Raw genomic sequence first — 20,787 nt, 5'->3', positions numbered from 1 at the left:
AGTCCTGGTGGCATAGAAAAGCATCTGAAATGAATTTAACTCTGTCGTTATCAACTAAATAGGAAGTCTTTTATGACAAAAGGGCACCACTAATTGAATGGTTGATGAATCACTGTCAGAGGTCATGGAAATTAAGTGATTGTGAAATGAAATCCTACAGTAAGTACTACCATTCCCATGCCCATGTCAACCTAGCTCATACTACAATAATCACCTGGATATTACAAGATACCTGGAGGGAAAATGGCAAAAATTCCTGACTTGTAAATGACAATTATTGTTGAACTGTTCTTGTTCCTTTCCAGGCTACATGGTACATACCAGGTGTCCGGACTGGCACTGCAGGATAGGGGGTAGGACATAGTCAAAGCAGACCGGGCACTCAAACAGGCTGGCTAGGTCACTGTTGGAAGCAGTGGTGCCTGACAGAGTGGGCACGCGCTGAGAGGGGGGACATTTGGAGGTTCCTGTGGGCAGCGCGGTGGCAGTCTGGCGACTCATTTCTGGTGAGGGGAAAGGGGTAAGAGAGAAAGCCGTTGACATTTGATCAGCACTGGATATTTGTAACTTGTTTTTCTTTGTCAGTGTTGCTTTGGTTAACTCAGGTTAAACTCTAAGCCTGAATGCATGGTTTCACCAACTCATCCTGCTTGTCCACAATACAGCATTCTGGCATCAATATAATGATTATGGTAGTGTAAGAACTGACTATGAGTTAAATGAATGCTTCCAAAAAAAGGTTGTTTTGGTAACCTGTAAAATCTCTGACCTCTAAACCCATAACTTGCTAGAGTGTAACTTTGGATATCTAAGTAGCAGTCTTCAGTCATTCTTCTAAAACTAGAGGAGACTGAGCCTTTGTTCCTTTCATGGAGGACATTCCAAAAGAAGGTTGCCCTTGTGACAAAGTACATACAAATTGAGTTATAATGTAGACCTTGTAACTTTCCTCAATGATCCCATTTGCCAAACATCTATGTGGTAAGACTTCTGTGAATACACTAGTGGGGGCTACAAAATGAAGCTGATTACAGCAAAAAGACTAACCTACAAACCAACAGATCTGTCAGATCCACAGACAGGTCAACCAGAGATACAGATGGAAAAGGCCTGGGGAAGATGTGGCCATCAAATAGGCAGACAGAGAATGATGGGAAAGTGTGTTGATTTTAATGGCCCCAACAGTACAGTCAACAGCAAACAGAAAAGAAAAACATAAAAGTCTAAAAACACACACACATAGGGACTTCTCGCCAATCCATTTGAGCCTGACTTGAGACGATCAGATTGTAGTTCAGCTCTTGCATCTAAAGACAAGTGGCCAACAAGCTTTGCTCCTGCTTTGCTTTTGGTAATTTTATCTCATTTGAGGGTTTATGTTTTTTTTTTTTCATTGGCCCTCCCCCTTTACTCTGCATCTTAATTTATAGGCCTCCTAATTCAGTTAGTTTATCTGTGAGTTTTCTGACATTTCATCTATTGTCATGCCAAAATATGACAGGGTGCTTATTCTTGGTGGTTTTAATATTCATGTGATGTCATCTACGGACAGGATGTTGTGTTGCTGTAAAGCCCCTTGAGGCAAATTTGTAATTTGGGATATTGGGCTATACAAATAAAATTGACTTGACTTGACTCCAATACAGTCAACAGGCTCCTCCTGGCTGCACATTTGTTCCGCCATCAACAATGAGTAAAAAGTTTAAAAAGTATACGCAATTAGCTGTAACTTTACCACAAAGCTCTGTTAATTCATCCATTTTCAAAATGCCTGTATACAGTTTGGGAATCACATTGTGTGCTTGGTTATGGCAATTCTAATGGCCTTTAACAAAGAGTGAACAGAATTAAGTATTCTCAACAATTGTAGGTTCATTGTGTTAATGTAACAGAGAACAGCATTAGTGGCTTACAGAGCCAGTAACATTTGGTCTAATCTAACTTAGTCTATTTTTGAGCATTCAAGCAACTGTTAGGCCGATTTGTTTTGTTTCTGGTTATGACAGGGTCATTTGAAGAGTTCATTTTAACAAAAGAATTGGCTTGTTATGAAACTTTATAAATTTTATTTCCCATTGTTTACAATTTTTTTCCCAATAAACATGCCTTCTTCATCCACATCTTTTTAAAGTATTACATAGGCTTACAGAAAGCCACTCCCACTCACATTTGCTTAAGGTTACAGGGCAGAAATTTTGCAAGCTAACTTGAGCTGGAGTAGGAAGTTCTCTGCAGGAGATAAACTTTGGGTTCGCGAAGCGAACCCTAGTTATATGAACAACGACAAAATGGCTGAGAGGGTTATTGCATTGTGACATCATCCACAATAGCTCGCTGGAAAAAAGAAAAACGATGGAGGTGCATTCCCCGTGCCAATCCCGGAAAATATGACCCCCTGTGGTCATATGTCCTCCCACCGACCCCGTATTGGCACGCCCACCGGAAGCGCTATTCCTCTTTGTAAGTCGAACCATCTCCAACTAAATGAGCACCACACCTGTGGCCCGGGTAGGAGGAGAACGGCTCTATTCTCAGCCATTTTGTCGTTGTTCATATAACTAGGGTTCGCTTCGCGAACCCAAAGTTACATTTCACGTACTCCAAAATGGCTGAGAGGGTTATTGCATTGAACGACAGGATTCGTGCCTCCGTTCCCTAGCCGTCCAATGAACCCTTCAAACCCCTGGTGGGAAGGGGTACGCGTTCTGATGAGAGCATCCTAAGAGGCCTGCTCCAGAACAGCGTCGGCAACCAACCGCACCTTAACGTGCCGGTAATAATGCCGTAAGAAAGTGGTCTCACCACTCCAAACCGCCGCCTGGCTGATGACCTCCCAGTCGATACCTGACAACACAGCTATCGAAGTAGCAGTCCCTCGGGTAGAATGCACCTTCAGCTTAGGAGCTGTTTTACCCGCTTTGGTATACGCCTCCGTAATACCATCCACCAGCCAGTGTGCTAGCCTCTGGGTGGAAAGGGCATAACCTGGTTTGCTCACTCTGTAGGTCAACAGCAGCCTGTCAGACCTACAAATATCTGCTGTGCGCCGCATGTAAATGAGTAAAGCCCGTACAGGACATGAGAGGTGCAAGCGTTTCTCATCCCTAGTCACCAGTGACGGATGAAACGCGTGTATCACCACCGGGGCCCTACGCGTCAGGACAGACACAGTTTTGGGCACGAAGCTGGGGTCTGTAAAGAGCGTGACCATCAGATCACCAGAAAACACCATCCCCTTGATGACGAGTGCAGTGAGCTCACAACCCCTCGCTGCGGTGGTAAGTGCCAAGAGCACAGCCAGCTTAGCCGAGACATAACACATGTCTGCCGTAGACATGGGTTCAAAGGGATCTTTCTCTAGTGCGCGCAGAACAAGGGAAGCATCCCAAGTTTCAGCTCTCATAAGCTCCTTAGCTGAGAGCTTCTTAGCACCCAACAGGTATTGCGTCATGAGCGGGTGCGTGAAAACCGTGCTACCCTCGATCTTCCCCCCGGAAGAACGTGAGAGCCGATACACAGACTTTGACCGAGGAGAAAGACCATAGTCTATCACTCCTACAGACCTCCACAAAAGTCAGTATAGGGCCAATCCCTACTGACAAAGGGTCCATGTCGCGTTCAGCGCAAAATTGGTCAAATCGATTCCAGTACCCCTGGTACCTGGAATACGTGGAGTCTTTACGCGCCGCTAAGATGAAACGAATCACTTGCGCACTAAGTCCCATAGCTAAGAGCCTGGCTTTGTAAGCATCCACGCCGCTAATCGGGAGCCTCCTATCCAGGGGCCCTCCCGTAGCAGCCCTCCTGCTTGCGTGAGCGCGTCCGCCCACTCCGGGACGTCGAACCGCTCGCCTACTATCCAGGGCACTATTCGCGGAAACGACGGGGTGCTCGGTTCGTACGGGGCCACGAGAACTAACCGACCCCCTGTGCGCTCGAACTTGACCACCAGGTCTAGGAGGCACCTGCGCGGGGGGAATGCGTAAAGCATCTCCTCGGGCCATGGATCTAGTCCAAGCGCATTGACCCCCAACGGCGCTAGGTCGGACGGGAGCATCGAGTACCAACGAGAGCACTTGTAATTGAGTTTCGATGCGAACAGATCCACTTGAGCTACCCCGAACCTCTCCCAGATCATAGCCACTATGGCTGGGTTGAGGCTCCAATTGTCCGCATGCGGGCCGCCTCTCGAGAGGATGTCCACTGCTTCGTTGTCCTTCCCAGGAACATGAAGCGCCCTGATTGATAGCGCGTTGCTGTTGACCCAAATCCAAATTTGCATGGCCAACTCTCTGCAACGCTTGGACTTCATACCGCCTTGGCGGTTGATGTAGGCCTTGGCCGTCATGCTGTCTGTCATTATCAGTATGTGACGGCCTACGAGATCCTGAGCGAAATGCTGGATAGCCAGCCAAATCGTCTCCGTCTCGCGCGCGTTGATGTGGACCTTCTCCCCAGACGGCCACACTCCTCGCGCTGTTTTGTAGCCAAGGATGGCCCCCCAACCCGAGAGGGACGCATCCGTATAAATCGTTACCTCGGGTCCCCTGGGGCCCATAGGGACCCCAGACATGTCCACGCAGGCTCTGTTCCAGTGGTTTAGGTCCTGCGCTACCACGCGCGGGACCAGGATAAGATGGTTGTTGTACCGGCGTTCGTTGCCGTATTTCAAGAAGTGAACTGCGAACCACAATTGCAGTCTCCTCATGAACAACAGACCTAAAGGAACAACTTGGTGAGCCGATGCCAGAAGGCCCAGCAGCCTCCTGATCATCCGATAAGTGACATATGTCCCCGGGACGAAATGTGCTAACGTGGTCCTGGTGGAATGCCATCTCTCTTGCGTAAGGGTTGCGCGCATGGATACCGTATCCAAACTCAGACCCAGATACGTTGCCTGGCACGAAGGCCATGGCGCGCTCTTCTTTACGTTGATAGTGAAACCCATGTACTCCATGAATTCCATCAACTCCTGAGTATGGAGTATTGCTTGTTCCAGCGACCGGGCCAACACCAACAGGTCGTCTAGGAACCATGCCAAGCGCATACCTTTGCGCATCAACACTCCGAGCACTGCTTTCACACACCTTGTGAATGTCAGAGGAGAGAGGCGATATCCGAACGGGAGGCATGTGTACTGGTAACACTGACCCCGGTAACAGAACCGAAGATACTTTCTGTGTCTTTCCGCAATCGGACAATGATAGAAAGCATCTTTTAGGTCGACCGAAGTTAGCCAATCGGACTGTGTCACCATTGACAGCAGAACCGGTGTGCGTAGCATTTTGAAACTGACCTTCTCTACATACTTGTTGAAGGGTTTCAAATCTAGGATTGGGCGCATGCCCCCATCCTTCTTCGGGACCAGAAAGTAACGGCTGTAAAACCCGTCTTCTCTTTCTAGGGGAGGAACCAACGTGAGTGCCCCTTTCGAGAGTAACTCTGTGAGTTCGTTGTCTAGGATTTGTGCTTCGGCCACCGACCCCGGTTCCGTATGCACTATTCCCAAGTACGGGGGTACAATACCGTTCTCGAAAAGGATTTGGTGTCCGTGGGCTATCTGATCCAAAACAGAAGCCGACGGGACCAATTACTTCCACCTGTGTAACATGCGTGACAGAGGTCTCGTTGCCTCCTGTACCTTGCTGTTCAGGTAGCGCGCGTAAGTTGCGCGTAAAGGGTCTGGGGAAGCCCCGCCCGTCATGCCCTGCATCCATGGGGGGGCTTCGTCCTTGTAAAGGAGACCCAGATGGGGGAATTGGCGTTTTGAACCTTTCCAAATTACCATTTGACCCATCAGAGAGACTAAACATCGTCGCATCATAGTCCCCTCCCAGGGGCTCATTTGCACTCATGTCATTATTATCCAATATTTCCAGCTGGGATGTTATTACATTGTTATCATCATCTTTACCTAAAGATTCAGACAGACAATCAGACTTGCATTTCAAACCTTTTAAAACGCAATCACCATCATCACCAACATAAAAACTTTTTATTCACATTCACAACCTTTGGAATAGAACAAGTAGACTGTGCATCAGAAACCAAAATAAAAGGCGCAGTGTTTAGCCCTGCGCACGCTGTGTCCCCTGAACAAGCGTCTATATCGCCGGAGACGGCTCTGGAATCAGTCTGTTGGTGTGGGTCGTAACATCCTGCCGAAACACGTCACTTGGCAGCTCCCTTCTTGGAAGTGTCTGTGCTGTCCGGCTTGGCCGCCTTGGCCGCTGGATCTGTGGAAGACTGGGAGTTTGGACGTGAGCCCTGTCCACGCCCGCGCCCCACTTTACCACCTCTTTTTGGATAAGTCTCTCTCCATTTCTGCTTGCGCGCAGGCTTGTCCCCCTGCCCTTTGCCCACCGCGGGCTTAGGGGTAGGCGGGTTCTTCATCATCGGGAGAAGCTCCTTGTGCAAGGTTTCGTGCTCGGCCTGGGCAGCCTTGTATTTGCTGATAATGTCCGGGGTCATTCCAAACAGGCCCTGGTTCCCTGCGCAGGAGTGGGCCATCCACTCCTTGCAGAATCCCTCTTTTACCCCGGCTGTCTCTAGCCAGAGACGTCTGCGCGAAAGGGTGGAGGCAGCTGCGCTAGAACCGCACTCTAGAGCGATGGAATACAGCAGCAATCCCAGGGAGTCAGCTATGCGTTCCATTTCCAAGATGTACTCACAACCTGCTTCGCTGGCCACTACGTCACCGAACTCGGCCCCGTCGATACCTGCTGTAGCGATGGCGGCTTTGCTTTGCTCGACGTTTGATAGGCTGCAGAGCTTGCGCATGTACGCCGTTATCATCCCAGCCGTTGAGACGAGTCCAGCTGCGCATGTACTGGCGTGCCATGCATCACACGCATAACGATCCACCTGTTGGCCCCACTGCGAAGGGTGTTTGGGAGTATCGCGAGACCCCACCTTGGTGTTAGGGTTGAACGATAAAACGTCCCTCTCTGGTTGCGGAATTTTCCAGTCTTTGTAGTTCAGGTTCCTAACCTCGACTGCAAAGACGTCAACCCCCTTCTGACTGAACTTTGAGGATGATTTAAGTAGCGGATCCGCCTCCGCCCGCTTAAACGCTCGTTCGATGTGAGGATAAGGTGGTAGAGTGGAGTCCCTGACCCTCTCTGCCATTCGTGGAAAATCGGCTACCACCGGATCTTGAGGATTGCCCGGCTCGGTAACGATGTCGGCAGACTTGACCGCTCGCGCGAACAGATCGCGGAAACTGGCGAGGAATGTTTCGGACCCACGTTGCATGGCGTCGCCATCTTTGTTTGGTTGAGACAAACTTGGCTGGTCGTCTTCCACGCCCTGATCGTCTACTTCCTCAGGCAGTGAATCCTCGGGTTCCGCACCCGCCGAATAACATGCCACAGATTCACCAGGGGGAGATAGGATCTCATTGATCCAGTCCTCTCTAACTATCCCGGATGGTGGGATAGCCTCTGGCTCCGGAGGGATGCTAATGCTAGCCGCCGTCCCGTGACTGTAGCTAGGAAGCATCGGAGGGATGTTGCTAGCCTCCGCCCCATGGCTATAGCTAGGTAGCACCATGCTAGCCGCCTCGTTAGCAGGTGCGAAGGGATCTGCAAGTCCCCATCTTTGACGGTACAGGGCAGCCCACCTTTGGCGCCCCGATCCTCTGATGGTTTTACAGAAATTGCAGTCGATCTCATTACGGTCTACATCCCTCAAATAGCCCATGTAGTGAACATGCGGGATATGGGAGACACAGTCCGGATGGGGGTCCCATTGGAGCGTCGCCGGTTTAACACACCCGCACCAAGCGTAGAATCCGGCCACATCGACCGGATTAACGAACATCTTGGCGATAAAAGGTAAGCTAACTATAAGTTAGTATCTAATATACCAGTATATCACTAGATTACTTGCGTATTTGCAGTTTTACTCTTGGTCCCAGCGAGAGAGAAACAGCCATTGACCGATCTCATTTAGTTGGAGATGGAAAGAGGAATAGCGCTTCCGGTGGGCGTGCCAATACGGGGTCGGTGGGAGGACATATGACCACAGGGGGTCATATTGTCCGGGATTGGCACGGGGAATGCACCTCCATCGTTTTTCTTTTTTCCAGCGAGCTATTGTGGATGATGTCACAATGCAATAACCCTCTCAGCCATTTTGGAGTACGTGAAATGTAACACAATAGTTAAGACCCATTAGCAGCCCTCAGATGACGTAATCTCTGTCCCTCTAGGGCTGTTGGTGATATAGAGACAAGAGTCTCATCTGCAATTACAAAACGGCACTGCTGGGGGCAAGAGATGAACACATTATGCCCATTCTGCCTCCCTCACACATACATATACATGATGTATTTTTGCTCCGGCAAAAATTAGAACTGTGAAAACTTTCAAGGTCTTGAGTTCCTGAGTGTGCTTAAAACAGCCAGACAGTAAAGTGGACTCAGATGTTTGTGTGTGTGTGTGTGTGTGTGTGTGTGTGTGTGTGTGTGTGGTGAGCGGCTGTTTCCTATCATGCTGTGCAGTTGCCTTGGTAACAGGTCTGTGGCTAGGAATGGGATGGCATGTGGAATAGTAAGGAAAAGGAGAAAGCAGAGGACAGAGGCAAGAAAGATGGTCAGGAATAAAGAGAGGACAGGGAGGTGGACAAGAGGAAGAAAGATGAGGTGGGGCAAGGGAGAGGAGAGAAAGTAAGTATTGAGGAGGGGAGATATGGGAAGAGGTAATGTTAAAAATAGTGTTGAGTAGGAAATGCACAGAGATGATGTGTGCAACAGAAATAGGGGCAATGCATAGCAGATGGAGATGGAAGGAAAGCAAGGAGAAGGAAAAGAAAGATGAGATGATACTAAAGACAGATGCGTGTGTATGTGCACAAGGACCAGTGTCCATCTGCGTGTCTGTGAGCATTTGTGTGTAATGTCATTGAACCCTGACTCTGCTGCCCAACAGAGTTCATTCTTATTATAGCCTTCTCAACAAACAGAAAAAGCACAGCAAGATTCAAAGTGGAAACAAGAGGGCAGAGAAGACAGTAGAGTGAGGAAAAGAGGTGATGATGTGAGAAAGGAAGAGTAAGTAGTATATGAGATTAGTGCACAAAAACATACAGGGAAGAAAGAGTAGCTAGTAGCCACTCTGGTTGTTGCTGGTAAATTTGGCTACGGGTCAAACATTACATGGCCGAAAAATAACTGGTCTGTTTATTCAGTGAAAGTAACTGGTGAATTTGAAAAAAGAAAAGTTTCTGCCACTGGAGTTCAGATATATTAACCAAGAGGAAATTGGGGAAAATAGAATATGAAAAAAAAAAAGCTGCAGTGTAAGAAGAGGGGGGAAAAATGTCCCGAGTTCTATGAATTTCTTTTAAGTATTTGCCCTAGAATTATATCTGTTTTTCTCAGCACTCGTCTCCTATCAAGGCTGGGGTTTGCCAGCCAGTAAATTACAGACCTTTTCGGTGGTTAATTATAATAAAATAATTAATAGATACATTAAAAAAAGCATCTGGTAAACAAAATATAATTATTAAATGAGTCAAGTATTCTCACTATTTTGCCTTAAAATTATGAATTACTGATTTCTAAATGAATCTGTGAAAGGATTATTCAAAGGGCATTTCAGAATCTGAAATCAGAAACACTGTCATGTCATTTCTTGCACTTGTGCACATGAAATGAAATGAAACATCATTTCCCCTAGCCCACAGCAGTGCAACACAAAGTCAAAAACATCAAAAATCTACAAGAACACATATATCAAAACCAACACATATATCTAAACTAAAAAAAATAAATAAAAAAAAAATCAGTCTAGGAGAACGAATGCCAGCCAGGATGACTGTCAGAACTGTCGGTCTGCATGGGCTAGCAGTTAGCTTAGCCTGCCCTGCTTCCGCGTCCTGTCAAGACTGCCCTCGGTGTTTCTTCTTCGGGCGCAGCTCCGGTCAGGGCTGTGGTCCCTGGGCCCACAGGATGAATCAGATCAAGCTCCCTCAGCCGATACAATACTAGCTATCCCAGCCAGACACCTTTGACAAACCTCCCCGCACTCCACACGACAACACTACAAATACAGTCAAGGCTAGCTAGGCCGCCACCAGACCACCCTCAGTGTTATCAGAACTGCTGGTCTGCATGGGCTAGCAGTTAGCTTAACCTGCCCCGCTTCCGCATCCTGTCTGACCGCCCTCGGTGTTACCTCTTCGGACACAGCTACAGGCAGGGCTGTGGTCCTTGGGCCCACAAGACACAGCAGACCAAGCTCTCCCAGCCATCAAATGAAGACAAACTTAGATGCAGACGTGGACAAAGACACTGCATGGACGGTAGTGGGTGAGGCCGCTGCAAACATGAATTCGTGCCGCCACCTTCCCACACCAGTACTGGGTGAGGCTGCTGCAAACGTGAAATTGTGCCACCATCTTCCCACACCAGAAGCGGATCCAGTTTGAATTTGAATTTTACTTTGTAATTCCATTTACTAATTTGATTTCCCATCTCAATTAATTTGTCTCTTTATTTGCCATGTACAGTTTCTCTTTTGTCCATGCTTCAATTTAGACAGCTCTCTTTAATTTAAAGAGCCATCCATCCATCATCTAAACCGCTTATCCTGCTCTCAGGGTCGCGGGGATGCTGGAGCCTATTCCAGCAGTCATTGGGCAGCAGGTGGGGAGACACCCTGGACAGACCGCCAGGCCATCAAAGGGCCAACAAAAACACAAACACACACACACACACACACACATTCATTCATACCTAGGGACAATTTAGTATGGCCAATTCACCTGACTTACATCTCTTGGGAGGAAACCGGAGGCCCCGGAGGAAACCCACGCAGACACAGGGAGAACATGCAAACCACACAGAGGACGACCCAGGATGACCCACCAAGGTTGGACTGGGGCTCGAACCCAGGACCTTCTTGCTGCGAGTTGACCGCGTTAACCACTGCATCACCGTGCCACCTTAATTAGCTGGTCCAACGGCGGTGAGCTTTCAATGAATTGTGTTCAAGTGAAATGAAATTAATTTAAAGATGTTGCCCTTTATTTCAAAGACCGGCCAATGCGCCAACTAAAGTTAAACGAGCTCCCACCCACAAACGATTAACAGGAGCTCTCATTGGCCAACTGTTGACTTGTGACCCCACGAGTCAGGTGCGCTAGAATCATTTCAGAAGTGGGGGGGCCAACAATGATATATATGCATGTGCAGGGATGTACTGTATAGCGCTATAAGAGCGCACCACAGCACAGCTCCGTATGCCTGTATTTGCGGTTTTAATACAATAAAGCACGTTACTGAAGACATGTGTCCGCCCCGTCTTTTTACTTTGTTGCAGTTAGGCAATCTCAATGTAGCGTTCTGTGTTGCGCTTGAGTGCTTAAGTGACACATTGTATTCAGTTTTGAAATCCCACTCTTTCTGCTGCCTGCCCACAGGGTAGCGGTATAATTCAAACATAAACCAGCTAGTGTATGTGGGATTAGATACAAAAAAAATCTTGTTCAATTAGCCTAAACTACGAGTTTACAAGACAGCAACACTGTAGTAGCAAGCAAGCAATAGCAATGGTAATATTGCCATGTGTTCAGCAGCGCACATCTAATCCCAAAGCCATATTTAAAGAAAAATCAGAAAAACCGCTTACTGCTTCATCGTCGCATTCCTCACCAAAATGTGAATATTCTTTCTGATTTATGTCTGTGTGCTTTATTTGACCTAATTTCTTAAGAGTGGACGGGAATGATTGAACCATCTTTTTAACGTAAGTGTTGTACTATAGGGGCATTAGCGGGGCTACAGGGATTCCTGACTTTAAAAAAAACATGGGAAGAGGGTAAAAGTGCCCCCCCCCCATTCCAGTGCCCCTGACATGAGTTCTTCAACTTCGAGTTTAATGCTGCGAGGTGATGGCATTGTGGAGGCGAGAGACTCTTCTTGCACTGGCTCACCATGCCCAAAATAATACATCCAACCCAGATTACTGCGGCCTTACTATCTGCCACTTCATTTTCAATGATCTCACCATCCACTGCCATTGTCTGATATGAGGAAAAAAAAGAAAAGAAAAAAAAACTACTTATTCACCATTTCAGTTTCCTAGTTCTCACTGCTAATTTTCCACAAGTAAAAAAAAAATGAGGTCAGGGGATAGGTAAATAATTTTAAGACTAAATAATTTCTAAGTACCTCTCAACAAAATGAACACTAGGTGGTAGAGCAAGACCATTTCTGTGGGAAATTTTTTATTCAATCAATGTTACTGTCAACAAGTCTAAGCGGAAAAGAGGAAGGCCAAAGAGGGGGTTTATGGATGTGCTGAGGGAGGACATGCAGGTGGCTGGTGTGACAGAGGAAGATGCAGATGACAAGAAGAGATGGAAACGGATGGTCCGCTGTGGCGACCCCTAACCGGAACAGCCAAAAGTTAATATTACTGTCAACACTTGCAACAGGTCCACCTCAAAACTTGCCTTTACAGCTGTATAGATGGGTCAAATTAAGGAGCTTGGTGTGAGTGCAATTCTGAAATGTCTTATAGTTTCAGAACAAAATGAACATAATGTGGTAGAGAAAAGTCCAGTTGTATGTACCTACTCAATTTTTGACAAAATCACTGTCAACATTTGAAAAATATCTACCTAATAACTTGGCTTTACAACTGTATGACTACATAAATTAAGGAACTTGTATTAAGTGTTATTCTGAATTTTGAGTTTATGAAAATAGCTGTTATATATTGGGAACATAAGTTTTAATTCTTTTGGATATTTAATATGGGTATATACACCCATATCAGTGTTTTCTTTGAAATCAACTAATGTTAAATTTCCAATGGGACAAAGTTCAAGATTATAATCTTGAACTTTGCACTTCTACTTCATATCACTCAATAATTATTGAGTGATATGAAGAGGTATGTCGAAGTGAATAAACGCCGTTCCATAAGGGAGCAACAGTATTTTTACTGAATGTTTAGGTTGATTTTTTTGTTGTTGCATGTTTTAAAAACGGTCAAATAATGTTACGGGTCACAGATTTTGGCTGAACACCAGTCTGAGCCTTGCAGCATCAAAAGATCCAAAAAACAGTTCACACAGGTTCCTTTGATCATGTAAGCATGACGTAATAAATTTGTAAAATCTCACACCGGCATGGTGTTTTCTCAGTATGGGTCTCATGAATGAACAGATAAAAAGTAGGATAGCTTCCCTTTTTATAGCTTAGTCTTTCCCGCACCTGTGAAGGGGAGGAGGTAAAAAAATAAAATAAAATAAAAGGTGACTAAAATGAAATGAATTTTGTTTTAATAAATTCTAATTTTTATTAAGGCTATTCATTACAATAGATTATACATCTCTGTAAGCATTGAAAACAAATCTCTTCATCGAAGAATTTATCGGTTTCATAAAATTTGGTTTAGTTAACATGCATTTTTATTGAAAAAGTAGGAAGAATCCAATGCATGGAACATGCAAAATGCAACATACCGCAAAGACAATGCTATGATGAAGTGGTAACTGAATCTCTCAATAAAATTGAAAGAAGTTCTATTTGCGAGTTGCACATTGCTGCAATTGGCGTGACTGGGCCGTAACTCAAAAAATAGCAGGACTCCTGAGTGGGGTCACAGCTGGCCAATGAGAGATCCTGTTACTTCTCTGTTTGTGGGAACTTGTTTAATTTTCAGTTGGAATATTTGACTGTCTTTAAATTAAAGAGTAAAATCTTTATATCTATAAATTAAAGTGTGGACGAAAGAAACTATGAATGGCAAAGCAGAAGACAAATGAATTGTGTGGTGGAAAATTATGGGAATACATTAGTGATGGAATATCCAAGAGTAAAATCTAAATGCCTTTTAAATAATCTTTTTGTAAATCCATTTAGAAATTAAATAATTTATTCATCATTTTAAGTTAAAAAAATGAAATAGAATAAGCAATTGACATTTGATTTTATGACTTTTTTAGCAATAGCTTTTTTAAGTTGCATATCTTTAAAGAATATTCAATATACTGATTTATAAATTGTATTTTAACTATCAGTTTATCAAATGAATACTACTATCTACTGAAAAAGGCTATAATTTACTGGCTGGCACTCTCAAGCCTCCATATTCTACTTCAAACATTTTTAATCTGCTTGAAGAATGTCAGATTAAGTGAAAACTTTTCTTTGATTCTAACGGTAAGTTAACCTGCTTTCTTGAGTCCCAAGGCTTGGGCAGGGTTAGAAAAAAATAATAGGCACATCTATTTTTTAACACTCAAGCAAAGATGTCCATGTCTGTATTGGTTAGACCACCACTTAATATCTTTTAGACAGATATAAATTGATTGTGCCCAAAGAGAGTCAAGAGTCCATCACCTCTGGAGGCAAATGTATGCTCCTACCGGGATAAGATTGGCTATTTCTAGAGTAAGGTTTCTGAACAGGGGCAGTAACGCCCTGTTCAGGAGGTGTTCATAACAGTCATTCATTTCAAAAGACACCAGTGCTTGATGGGGGCCAGAACTCAATGTTATGTTGTGCAGGTGTTAAACGAAAATTGATTTTCTATTGTACACAGTACAAAGTACACAGCAAATTGCTGAGCAAAAGAGAAAAACTGCTTGCTCGGATGCTAAAACAAAATAACAGGCTTTTAATGAAATGTATGTAGAGGTTCGTTATATGCTCAGCACCGCTGTGTTTTTCCAAGCCTGCCCTGCATCTTTTCTTTCATTCCATCTTTATGAATGAATTGTGTCGACATGTTGATGGGATTTCATGCTAATAAAATTAATTTTGTCGCTTTTCCTCCCATAAAAAAGTATTTCTTACAGAACGAAAGACAGAGCACACTGAAAAACACAGCAGCGATTAGAGTACTCCCAATGAGCCTACTAAACTCATGTTTGTTTCAGCACACAAGGTAACATCCTAGTCCGGTTTCCATATGGTGTCCTCAAATTTATTTGCCATCACATTTTTTGCTTTTCAATAAGCTGACAAAATTCCTTCCATAAAGTGGCTGTGGTGCAGTTTTGACATAACCCTGACATGTACCCTTGCTAGTCAGATGTCGAATCAAGTCAGATTTATTAGGTTCTCCCCCACCTCGGGGGAGAGAACCTTGCTTTGGTTGAAAACTATTAATTTCTGAGGTCTCAAGGTTGACAAGTATGACACACTGACAATATCACAACTTCACATGGGGATTTTTAACTATATTCTCATGGGGGCAGTAAAGATGTCTGGGTATGCTGCAGGAGGGCGTTTACCCAAAAAAGGTTGAGAAAAACTGTAGTAGAGCCTTCTCTTACGTGACTTGCTTGTGAAGTTTCCTACTGTCAGTAGAGAAATACTGGCCAATGTTCCTAAACAAATGTAAATGTAATGAAAGAAAGATTTGAGATTTCAAAGATGTTATATCCTGTTTGAGACACATTTTGAACATGGATAGGATGTTTTAGAGCTAACCAATAAGCATGTCTACCAGATTTAGTGCTTTTATCTGCAGTATCGTTAGATTGAAGCACCCCCCCCCACCACCACCACCAAACACAAAATGTGTAGTGGAGTTGCTGGCAATGCAGCTAACATGCAGGCAGGCTGTTTCTGTAAGCACATCTGTTAGGATAAAGCCTTCCTGTCCCCACCATCCCCCCAAGAAGCAGAGCGGCTATATTAGCTAGCTGTCCCTGTGGCTGCCTGTCTGCCCATAAACACATCTGCTCAGATAGAGATAATGCCCAACCAGCTATTAATAGTACTTCTTAGCCAACAAGCATGCTGGGAGTAGCAGTGGACTCAAATTAGCATAGAACATTCAGCTAGGCTGAGGCCAGAATCACAGCCTGGTGTCAAGAAAACCTTGTGTATTAGGTCTAGCATAGCTAGGCATCAGTTATGGCTATTTGGGCTAATCGTGCCTGGTAGTTTGTATGACTACACTAAGCAGGATGCCATTACCATATTTTCATCAGAACTGTTGGTGCAAAACAAACAATGCATTGTTTCCTGTTAAAAATTTGTCAACAGCAGCAAGCAATGGTAGTTTATCCCGTAGAGCCAATGGTACAAACATTTACCAGTTCAAGGCCAACCCTGTTGTGGTTCCCCAAAAAAAGAAAAAAAAAAAAGAAAAAAAAAAGATTTGTATAGCTATGGTGTGTGTGCGTGTGTTAGGGCTGGGCAATATATCAATATTGTGATATAAGACTAGATATCTGTGATTTTGGATATTGTAACATCATGATTTAACAAAAATGTTGTCTTTTCCTGGTTTTAAAGGCTAAATTACAGAAAAGAGATACAATTTCCTGAACTTGTTAGACTGTTCTAGCTGTTATAGTATTTGTCTCTACCTGTCTGGACATCATCTCCACATTACTAACAACTGTTAATCAAAAATGTCATTGTGTAAATATTTTCTGAGAGCACTAATAGTCAATTCTACAATATCATCAAAATATAGAGGTATTCAGTCAAAACTAACTTGATATTTGATTTTGTCCATATTGCACAGCCCTGTGTGTATGTGTGTGTACCAATTTTAGTTTTGAACCATAAAGGTGAGGACATCTGGGGACGCAGATGGGGATTTGGGATGGGTAGGGCTACTTAAACTTAACTAGCTCTGGCAATATCATCTCCTACATATTTATTAAGCGAACGTATTTATTGACCAGAAAGTCCTACTTCTGTACTTGGGGATTTTTTTTTCCTGCAAGATTTGTCCCCCGTGCTTGCATTTTAGAAGGCATCTTATTGTTTCCAGATGAGGCTTCAATTGTCTGCACAATGCACATGCATGAGATTATAATGTGCAAGCGCAAGCCATTTTGCTATGGACCACACATTCCCTGTTCACCAAATTGTGCTGGGACAGTGAGTGGACTGCATAACGAGTCTAATTGTCTCCAGAGGGAATTCATGTGTCTTCTAAACCAACAGGCGCTAAAGCCAATATAGATAAAACAAGAGAAGAACTACTTTTAACAGTCAGTAGTTTTTCTAAATAATAAGATGAGACTTTACATTCTAAATGTCGATAGATCAGTCAGAGGCAGGGCTCCAGATAGCGACTAAAATGGTCACCATTATGACTAACTTTTTAATTTTATGACTTTTTTCTGACAGTTGCCAGAGGCCACCATTAGCCACAAACAAGCAACTCTCATCTCCTCTTGTGCCTGTGTCTACATGCCAGCTATCGAGTGAACTCCTGTACGGTTTCCTATACATAAACTTCTCTGCACTCCTGTCCTGCGGTGGTTGAGGCGTTGGCTGTAGAGATGAGCAGAAACAGTGGTTGAAGATAGTTTAACGTCATGTTTATCGAGTTGAAAATGTGAAGTGTTAACTTTATGAATGGTGTTTAATTTAGTTTGATGATGTTTGAATTTAGAAGTTAGATGTAGCCAAGGTTTGAATTATGGGGGAGCTAAGGGGAGCTAGGCTCCCCCTGAAAGGGACATGAATGCCCCTTAAAGCCTACTTTGAGAAATTTAAGGTTCCTTAAATGAATAATAATAGTAAAAATATGCCAATGTTTCTCTTTTTTTTGCTCATTACATTCCAGTTTCCTAACATTTGTCTCCACTGTAATAAACAATGCAGTGTCTATTCCTGCTGCGGCCATCCATGCGTGGCGGCGCACTCTGGGGGGAGTTCACGTCAGCAATTGAACTTTCTCTCTTCACCGAGATGGCTAGCTAAAATGTTGGCAAATGCAGTATGTGAATGGTAAATCACTAGAACGGTGATTTTATTTGATATTTTTAAACGGTCTATGGATGAGTAGTCAGAATATCAGAACAACAACCCAGGCCCCTGTGGTTGCTTCTCATTTAAGATAAGAATCAGGGAATTACTTGCTGGAGCTGCGTGTTTGTGATGAGGACTGGCCCTAGCCCTATTTACTACTGATTTTTTTTGTTATGATTGTTATGCGATTCTGTTCCATAACTGCGATCCAACTGGTCTGTTTTGATTTTCCCATGGTGCCGCGCAACTGCCGCTGTGGGCTATGCCGCAAATTGTGGTCACTTACTCACTCATGGACTACCTGAGAGGGCCATTCAAAATTCCTCGGAATAATAATAATCTTAAGTAAAATGGAAGGAGTCTGTCTGCATGTCTGTCCTTCGATTTTCTCAACAACTGTTCTTCTGATCGACTTGCATGATGTAGGATAGGCAATGTATAGCATGTGTGCTATGCACTTTCATCCTGTATGCTGTATCTTGCATGGTATTTATTGTCATTTTATTTAGGCCTGTGGTGTTTCAATTCTATTTTTGCAGGGCAAGCCCGACAGGCAAGTTGACCTCCCTCCTACATGCTGTGGCTGATCTCTTGCCAACTCAAAACAATCTAAAGATCTGGGGCAAAAAAGACAACTCATCCTGCAAGCAGTGTGGAGCCACCCTTTGCACCCTGAATAAAATCTTGAAAAGATGTCCCAAAGCACTGGGAGAAGGCCGATATAGGTGGAGGCACAACAAGGTCCTTACATAAATTGCAAATAAACACCAGGCATTATTACCACCTGAAGTTGTCAGTTTCCAAAGGGAAGGAGATAAGGCTCCTTGGGCAAGAACAACTGCCAAGAACCCGTGCTCCATTTTGCATCAAGCTTCCGACTGGGATATGCAAGTGGACCAGAAAAGGAGATTTGTCTTTCTGGAAGAGGTGGCAGTAACCTCACACTGACCAGACATCGTTCTTCTACCCAGGAGCACAAATACTACCTTAGTAGCCATACTCAGTGCCCTGAGAGGACAGGCTAGCCATTTCTCACCAACAGAAGAAAGCCAAGTACCAGGATTTGATCAATGAGGCTCTTATCAGAGGATGGTACGCAACCTTATTCTCCATCGAAGTTGGCAGCCGTGGTTTCATAGCAACATCAATGCGTTATTTCCTATAGAAGATGGGTTTGGAACCCAAACAACTGAAGCTAACCATTGGGGAGATAGCCATGACAGTTGAGACCAGCTCAAGGTGGTTGTGGTTGATGAGAGCCTGCAGTTGGAACCCTTCTGCAGGTGAAGACGAATTTGGTCTTTGTGATGTTTAATAGCACCTTTTAACTTTGAACACAGATTCTCTTTTGTGAACTACAGATTTCAGATATAACCATCAAGGCCATCAAAACTGACTGTTAGCATGAAAGGCATATTTCTTTACAGAAAGATCTATCCCGTAGTCATTTCATGTTAAAATGGCAGATTAATATACTATATATATATATATATATATATATATATATATATATATATATATATATATATATATATATACTTTTTTTTTCTTTTTGGTGAATGACATAAAACATCACTGACTAAGTGGTTATCTGTGAAACCAACTGGAAATATGTTGCTCCTGACTAACCTGGTGTTAAGGTGTCTGGTGATACACACCCTTGTCTAGGATGGCAGCAGTGAACCTATTCCCTGAAACCTTTATCCATGTGCAGTCTCGTGTTTGAATTTTTTATTCTCCAAGCATCAACTCATTCAACTTGTGACAATAACCTGGATAAAGTGATGGAAAAATGTAAATTGGATTCTTCACCTGATATATCCAGTGTGAAATCTTTAGTGTAATTCCAATCCCCACTCATGTCTGCGTTTGTTTCCTGAAGAAAATTTGTACCTAAATGTTTGAGTGCAAAAATAAAAAACTACCGCTCTCATCTGCCTATCTCTCCCTCCATTAATGTTTAAAGACCCAAAACTTAAGTCTGTATAGAGAAAAGAAAGATGAAAATCAGAAAGACAAAAATTGAGCGAATAGAGAAAATAATAACACCCTGTGATGCATTACAATTATTTGTTAGTTTTTTGTCATTTAGTGTCCTTCCCTTTCTTATGAACAGGTCCTTTTTTCTTAAGGTGAAGTGCTTTCTTAGACGGCAACACTTTTTTTCAACTAATAATTTCACCTACAACGTTTTGCAGTGCTGTGACAGTTTTGAGAAATTTAGTTGTGTCCAGAAAATAATCAATTACTTTGACAGACTTGCCAAAAGTTTCAACCGAAAAAAACACTGATTTCCTCCAAAGTGTACAGTTCACTGGTTGGTCGCTGGGAATCTTGTTAATGTGACTTCTGAGTCAGAATTGTACTCCATTTCATCATCATCCTCCTTCTCCTGGCTCTCTGTGACAGGCAGGTCCGCTGCCTCCTGCCTGGGCTCAGCTGCAGCAGCTGCCGGGGAAGTTACACATGTAACAGCACCACTAACGCCACTCACTCTATGTCCTTCTGATACAGTTATGACATCATCTATGGCCATTTTATCTTTCTCTGAATTACTGTGGCATTTAGGAGACTCCAGGTTTACATTTTGTGGGGTTTGACTTGTTTCCCCACAACCACTGGCCTGGCCCAAGCATTGGTTATAATAGGGGAGGGCACTGCAGCATTTACTGACACACTGATCTATCAGTCAAAAAGGACTCCACCCACCTGAGGACTGTGCTGTTTACCTCTAACTGTATCAGCCTTTCCATTAAAACATGCAGTCTCATAGTACTGAATGCGGATGAAAAGTCCATAAATATAGTGCGGATATATTGTTTTGGTTGATCAAGATGACAGTAAATTGTATGCAATACATACAAAAGAGCATCTTCTGGTCTCCTCCCCCTTGTACAGTGCATCCGGAAAGTATTCACACCCCTTCACTTTCCCCACATTTTGCTATGTTACAGCCTTATTCCAAAATTGATTAAATTCCTTTTTTCCCCCCTCATCAATCTACATACAATACCGCATATTGACAAAGAGAAACATTTTTTGTAGAA

The 20,787-nt window shown here is 43.9% G+C and overlaps 1 protein-coding gene across 1 annotated transcript in view; it reads right to left on the bottom strand.

The window, feature by feature from the left end:
• siah1 (siah E3 ubiquitin protein ligase 1) overlaps positions 1-20,787 on the bottom strand; it is a 96,670-nt gene that overhangs the window by 9,103 nt on the left and 66,780 nt on the right. The window contains exon 3 of the mRNA XM_056281793.1: positions 322-503. Coding sequence (XP_056137768.1) covers positions 322-503 — 182 coding nt within the window. The remainder of the gene's footprint in view (positions 1-321; positions 504-20,787) is intronic.

Source organism: Lampris incognitus, chromosome 6 (assembly GCF_029633865.1).
Source record: "Lampris incognitus isolate fLamInc1 chromosome 6, fLamInc1.hap2, whole genome shotgun sequence".
Taxonomy (NCBI): domain Eukaryota; kingdom Metazoa; phylum Chordata; class Actinopteri; order Lampriformes; family Lampridae; genus Lampris; species Lampris incognitus.
Note: the sequence above shows the minus strand (reverse complement) of the source record. Positions and strands in the feature narration are given on the sequence as shown.